The sequence below is a fragment of the Coregonus clupeaformis genome, chromosome 1 (genome assembly GCF_020615455.1).
Source record: "Coregonus clupeaformis isolate EN_2021a chromosome 1, ASM2061545v1, whole genome shotgun sequence".
In the NCBI taxonomy this organism is placed as follows: domain Eukaryota; kingdom Metazoa; phylum Chordata; class Actinopteri; order Salmoniformes; family Salmonidae; genus Coregonus; species Coregonus clupeaformis.
The window spans coordinates 36888733-36896041 of NC_059192.1; the positions used below are offsets into that span (position 1 = coordinate 36888733).

Consider the following 7309-nt stretch of genomic DNA (forward strand, 5'->3'; position numbering starts at 1 on the left):
CATTCATCTCTACGTGGATGGTACAGTTATTACTGTTATTTTGTCCTGTGCCCCCTCAGTACAGCAGGCCATTCATGACCTTCAACATGGTTTGACTCAATTCAAAAATCACTTACTGATCTTGAAACTAGTGCTAAATGCTAATAAAACCAAATTGATGTTGTTATCTTGGTCTTTGCATATTTGCATGTTCCCCATTATAAGTACTTGGGTATTTGGATTGTTGATAAACTCTTAAAACAAACATGGAAAAACTGACCAAAAAGCTGAGAATTAAGATTGGTTTCTTTTATAGAATTAAATCCTGCTTCACTTTGAAAAGTAGAAGGAAGATTGTTCAATCAACGCTTCTCCAATTACTTGATTATGGTGATATAATCTACATGCATGCCTCTGTTTTTTAAAACCTTTAGACTCAGTATATCACTCAGCACTGCGTTTTATCACTGGGGACAATTTTCGTTCACATCACTGCATTTTGTATAGTTCTGTTGGCTGGGAGCCTCTGACTACCAGAAGGGCCCAGCATTGGCTACTTTCTGTATATAAAGGATTTAATCCAGGCTCTTTCGCAGCCGGCCGTGACCAGGAGACTCATGGGCGGCGCACAATTGGCCCAGCGTCGTCCAGGGTAGGGGAGGGAATGGCCGGCAGGGATGTAGCTCAGTTGATAGAGCATGGCGTTTGCGACGCCAGGGTTGTGGGTTCGATTCCCACGGGGGGGCCAGTATGAAAAATAAAAAAATTATGTATGCACTCACTAACTGTAAATCGCTCTGGATAAGAGCGTCTGCTAAATGACTAAAATGTAAAATGTAAAGTGGTTCTTCAGAGACTCCCCCCCTTACTCAGCTCAAGTATTAATTGGAGATCCAGAAAATTCAGACCCGCTCTCTGGACTGGCTGGTTCTGGTGGTACCGCGGATCTCCACTGAGCTGGGGGAAAATGCTTTTATCCCCAGCTCGTGGATAGCCACATTGAAGCTGGACTCGCTGGTCTCAATTGGACAGTTTAGATCAATTTTGAGGAAGATAAGGTGATAGTTGTTTGTTGTGATTAATCTTGTTGTATTTATTGTATTGATGTTGCTATTTTGCTTTATGTTGTATTGAATTATGTGTTCATGTTCACAGGGCGCCCTTGAGAATGAGACCCTGGTCTCAATGGTGACTCCACTGTTTAAAAGCTTTACAAAATACACAAATAAAATACACACAGCTGTGGATTAGCCATATACAGTACTGTTTCAATAAGCCTTATATTATAATTGTCTACTATATATAGTAGTTAAAGCTGCAATATTAAGCTTTTTGGGCGACCCCGACCAAATTAACATAGAAATGGGATTTATAGATTTGTCATTCTTATTGAAAGAAGTCTAAGAAGCATAGATCTGTTCTATATGCGCTATTTATATGCTTCCCGTTCTTAAGTTTCGTTTTTGCGTCTTTTACTTTTGGTTTTGTAAACCAGCTTCAAACAGCTGAAAATACAATATTTGTGGTAATGGAAAATATATTTCACAATGGTTTAGATGGTACAATGATTATCTTGCTTGTTTTGTCACAAACTGAAATTAGGCAAACTATTCTAATTTTAGTAACCAGGAAATGGCGGAGCAATTTCTGCATAGTGCACCTTTAAGGTACTTACCTTGCAACATCCATAAAGGTTTAAACTCAATTGTAAAGGTCTACATTTTCTATTCTGTCAACTGCAATTGTAATGTAGGTCCAAGTCAAATGTGACTCATTCATATAAAGGGGTTGAATGTCCACAACTGAGGACAGTCTAACACCATATCTTGGTCCTCCCCTCCTCAGGAGCCGAGCGTGTCATCACCCTGAAGATGGAGATCCCGGGCTCCATGCCCCCTCTCATCCAGGAGATGCTGGAGAACTCTGAGGGTCTGGAGAGCGGGGCCACAGGCTCCCGGACCAGTGGGGCCCCCCCAGGCAGCTGCAGCCCCAGCCTGTCCCCAAGTTCCGCCCAAAGCAGCCCCAGCCCCACCACGCAGTCACCGTAGCAAGCCGCCCTCTTTCTCTCATCCCCCTCTCTCTCCCTGTGGTTGGGGGGTCCTGGATGGACACAGAGACTGGCGTGTTCTTGAGTGTTCCTCCCCATGTGCGACACACCCTCTCCTGCTCCACCCCCTCAAAGACACTGTCTAGAAAATGGCGGAAGGGCGGCGGCGGGATTTCTCAGTTTTCTGGAACACTGCTGATATCTCCTCCGTCCCTCACCTCACCCTTCTCTCTCTCTGTCTCCACCTGAAAGACTGAGGGAAGGAACTGAAAGGATCACTCAGAGGGGCTGGCGGGAAAGGGGGAGACGGACAGACAAACGGACAGGAGAAGCGGACAAAACTAACACCAGACACTTCTCGTTTCTCCGAGGCGGACTGCAGGCATGGACTTGTCAAAGAAGACCACACATAAAAAGACTGGGTCGTTCTCCTTTTCCATCTTTGAAAAACAGATTTCGTACAAAATATATATAAATATATATAGAAAAGTAAGGAACTATTGTGATTTGACTTCTTCTTGATGGAATAATAGGTTGAGAAGGAAAACTACTTTTTTGTGTGTTTTAATTGTTTTATACCCATGAGGGTATCAAAAGAGAATTGTTCCATTGTTTTATCACATACTGATGTTTTAATTAACAAAAGTAAAGAAGTTGAAATTACTTTTTCAATTTAAAGACAGACACACACAAATGTGCACAGAAAAGAGTTGCGATAAATATCACAAACTATTCCAGGTTGGGTTTGCTTTTTCTCTCCTTTTTATTTTCTGCTGCAAAGAGAATGGGAAAAAATGATTGTATGAGCTTGGATGTATGATATGGTCACAGGTCCTTCAAGAAATCAAATGAATGAAGTTAAGGTGTATTTTAAGTAGCCTTTGAGTTCATGTATATAAGCTGTATTCATTTCTTTAAAAAAACAACAACAAAAAAATGATTATCTTTTATGTGTTTTGTTCATAGGTTTCTGTTTCAAGAAAAAATATTTTAAGCACATTTTCCTGAAGGAAACACATCTGTTAGTTTGTCCCCTTAAATGTGGGACAGGTCCATAGAAATCACTATGGTTCTTAAAAACAGCAGCCACAAATTTAGTTCTCTCACCCCTTAAATTACAAAAGATTTCCATGAATACAAAAAAAGAAAACCAAAGCACTCATATTGGGGCTTTTTGGTGATTGGTAGCTAAAGAAAGATGTGGAGTTGGAGGGTTGAGAGCCAGGTGCTGGGTTCGTCCAGCAAGGCACAGAGACGAGACACAGCATAGGTTCCCAAATGGATTACAGTGTGAAGGATGGAGTACAGTACACTGTATTTTCAAGACAAGTGATTCCTATAAGAATCTCAACAATGATATGTGGGCGAGGGGAACTTCAGTGATCTAGTGTTCCCTCTTGATGGTGAAGAAAGTTGGCCTTGTTGACTATGCTCTCACAACTACACCAACAACCTGGGTCATATTCATTAGGCATTAAAAAGTCAAAATAAGTGATTGACAGAGGGAGAGTCTACCCCGCTTGTAAAACGTTTTACTACAGTGTGCACTAATGAATATGACCCCGTTTTGGGAAACGGGACCTTTGACCTTTGCCTCAGAACAATACCACCTGTGATTCTTCATAGAAGCCCCAACATCACCACTGAGGCTAGTTTTTGATTCTCACACGCAGCTCGCTCAAACATTCATCACTGTACACAAACACACACCGATGTCTCAGGAAGGAATCATTCTGTATGCTTTGCTTGTTCTTTGTAAGAGTTTCCACTGTGCTGCACCCCACCGCCTATCACACACACATGGACACACATGCGCATGCTACTGAGCCTTTGAATTCTACAACTCTACAATCACTCATCTCTGCTAGGCCAGTACTTTGCAGAGAGACTGGTCCGAACAACGAGAGCTTTGAAGAGGATGTCAATATGGATTCTGTTGGAATCATAAATGTGTGAATTTTTTTTTTTCTTTATTTGTATGGTCAAAGCTGCTTTTTTCCTCAATTAGGACTATACCTGTCCACAACAGCGCACAAGCCTCTCTCCCCAGCAAATCTGGAATAGCAACACACACCCCTCGATTTGAGAAGTATAGAATATGTAGCCATTTTTTCTAGATTTATCAGGCGACTTAAAATAAAAAATAAAAACAAATTGAATAATTGCAGTGATTTTTTGTGTGTGCCTGTATCAGTGTTTGATTACACATACATTTGCGTTAATACATCAAGATGTGTACCAAAATACTTTTTTTTATAGTCTTAGCTCAATTGGTAGAGCATGGCGCTTGTAACGCCAGGGTAGTGGGTTCGATCCCCGGGACCACCCATACCTAAAAATGTATGCACGCATGACTAAGTCGCTTTGGATAAAAGCGTCTGCTAAATAGCATATTATTGTTATATTATTATTATACTGCCATCTAGAGGAGTCTTCTGCACCTGAGCCTTGTACTTTGAGAAGCATTACTTGGCGTGTAAAGAAATGTCTGATAGATGAGTAGGCCTCTTCTGATAGAAGAAATACAGTGATAGCAGCAATGGCTACCATTTATTGACAATCATAATGTAAGTACGCAAGAATAAATGGGTTCCATGGTATGGTATATGTGCCGTTGCAGACTGCAGTACAATACAAGGACAACCATACAAACGTTAGGCCCTCAAACACCAATGAAGGATACTGAGTTCTACTGGTAGCAAGCAGGCCATTGAGAGCAGTTATTTGTCATCTGCCATAGAAAGTTCAATATCACTCTCGTCACAGACAGTAAACTAACACAGAGCATACTACGTCTCTGCTTGTGATTGTACTAGTTCTAGTAACTGCATGTGATAATTACAGCTTTTCAAATTTGTCTAGAAAAATGTTTGATGCAGTTACTCAAATGGCTTTATCATTTGATTGGTAGCAGATAGTGTTCCTCATTTTTTAGGAACAGTGTAAAGGTCTCTTACTTATTTTGTATTATCAGCCTTTTGAACTTTTATCAGCCTTTCCCCTCCACACTCCTGGTTCACAAGGATTTATACACTATAATAATACTGGTTATGTTTTTATGCATGGTTTGGTTTATATTATATTTTAATAAAACCTAGCGGTCAAACAGGGAAATGGTTCCAATAGTTTTTCCACCATTTATTTTTCCCAATAGGGGATTTTAGAAACACTTAAAATAAGGGCAGTGTTTCGTGTAGGCTTACCCTGGTGTGATGTTTTGTCAATCTCTTTCGGACAAGGTGACTTTTATCAATATATTCAGCTCTGTTTATTCTCAGATTCCAAAATGCTAATTAGCGTCAAAGTAGACATCATGCAAAACTACAAATCCCTGCAAGTTCCATCATGTCATCTCTAGCTGACACCTTTGCTAACAGGTATTGTGTCCATTTAAAACTTGCACAAGACAGTTCACAGAATTGTCGATTTTAAAGAAATGTAGCCAATTTATTAATTACTACATTTAACTAACATTAGATAGTTAATCCAGAGAGTCTTACCTTTGCCTCGATTCGGCAGTCTCGTCCAGATCATCATGGCATTTGTAGTTCTTTAGATAGCCACATTTGCAGCTAATTAGCATTTCATTTTAGGGTGGTAAATACAGACCAATATATTGATAAAAGTCACCTTGTCCTAGAGAGATTTACACAGTTATCAAAAACTTCACGCCAGGGTAAGCCTACACTTCTTCTTCGATGAGGTTTACACTACAATTCACTTTTTTTTATTTTTTATAAATAAATAAAACACCACCCTACTCTTATTTAAATTATTTAAATCTATTTAGTCCTACTTCAGGCCACCAGCCTGAAAGGATGGGACACCACCACTTAACACACCCTGTAACTCTTCTGGTGTCAAGTCTCGCACACCCAAATACCTCTCTGCAGCTGCAACTACAACCTCAATTTTCTGCGACTTACGCTCCATCCCTGCAGTACAGTTGATAACCATTGCTATAAAAGCTAAAAATCCAATCTTACTGAAACATATATCACTTGTTGGCCTATCCATCTGGACTGGTACACACACCCGTCGCTATGGGCGGGCCATAGGGGGCCGGGCCCGCCCCCAAAAATGCTTGTGCCCCCCCCCCACTTGAGGGAATGTATTATTAAATATACGTACTGTAGGCTAATAGACCACTTCTGGTTACCCTCACTGATTCCACAGCACCCAACTCTGTTTTCACCCACCCTGAAACCACAAATGGATCAGCCAAAAGGCAAGGGTCCACTTTTTCCAAAAACTTCACTCCTACTGTCACAGACTTATCTTTATCCTGACCCTCGGTGCAAGCCTCAGGCTCCGAGAACTTCACCACACCTACCACCTCTGATAATTTGCCCTTATTCAGCTCAATCTGCCTACACTTTCTACCATTCTTCTTTAACAAACCATCTCCCTTTTCCCCACCATTTTTAACCGACTTAAGCTCACCCTCCCTCACTCTCTCTCAGACCTCCTCTGCCTCTATTTTTCCCTCCATTCCTCCTCCATATTCCAAGTATACGTCTCCTTATGATAATACTGCACTTCTCCTGACATACATCTTGTTCTTGCCTTCTCAAGGGACGCCATTTAACCAGCTGTCACAATCTCAGTACAATCAGCACGAACCCCTCGGGATGTAACGCTCAACAGTGCATCCCACCGCATCTGGTAAGCCTACACGAAACACAGCCCTTATTTTAAGTGTTTCTAAAATGCCCTATGGGAAAAATGTATGGTGGGGAAACTATTGAAACCATTTCCCTGTTTGACCGCTAGGTATTATGACTCATACTGTGGTACTCTATTGAGTTGTGTGACAAAACTGCACATTTTAGTGGCTTTTATTGTCCCCAGCACAAGTTGCATCTGTGTAATGATCGTGCTGTTTAATCAGCTTCTTGATATACCACACATGTCAGAGCGAGCCTCTCTCTTTGGTGTGAGTGAAGTGAGTTCGGAACAATTGAATGTATGCGCCTTAGAAGTAGTTTTCACATACAAACTTTAGTTGTGTCCGAACTCTGAATCAAATATGCTTCCCAAAAATAACATGGTCGCTGTGGTAGAACGTTTATTTTGATTGGCGATGTTCTGCATTTATCAGAGTGCCATCAGGTAGCCTGATTTCAGACGTGTCCATGTAAATATAATTATTTGGGAAATCGTTCTAATTGCAAAGCATGTAAACGTTTTATAATCGAACTTTTTTTAAAATCTGACTCTCAACTATAATCGCATTATTGTATTTCTCCAGGAAATTTATTTTCAAGTTAACGTTACCTTACT

At 40.8% G+C, this 7309-nt stretch overlaps 1 protein-coding gene across 5 annotated transcripts in view; it reads left to right on the forward strand.

The window, feature by feature from the left end:
* Window positions 1-4190, forward strand: part of raraa (retinoic acid receptor, alpha a) — a 219224-nt gene extending 215034 nt beyond the window's left edge. For all 5 annotated transcript variants that reach the window (XM_041878242.2, XM_041878252.2, XM_041878267.2 and 2 more), the window contains one exon: window positions 1825-4190. In XM_041878242.2, coding sequence (XP_041734176.1) covers window positions 1825-2027 — 203 coding nt within the window. In that variant the 3' untranslated portion in view covers window positions 2028-4190. The remainder of the gene's footprint in view (window positions 1-1824) is intronic.
* The last annotated feature ends 3119 nt before the right edge of the window (window positions 4191-7309 follow it).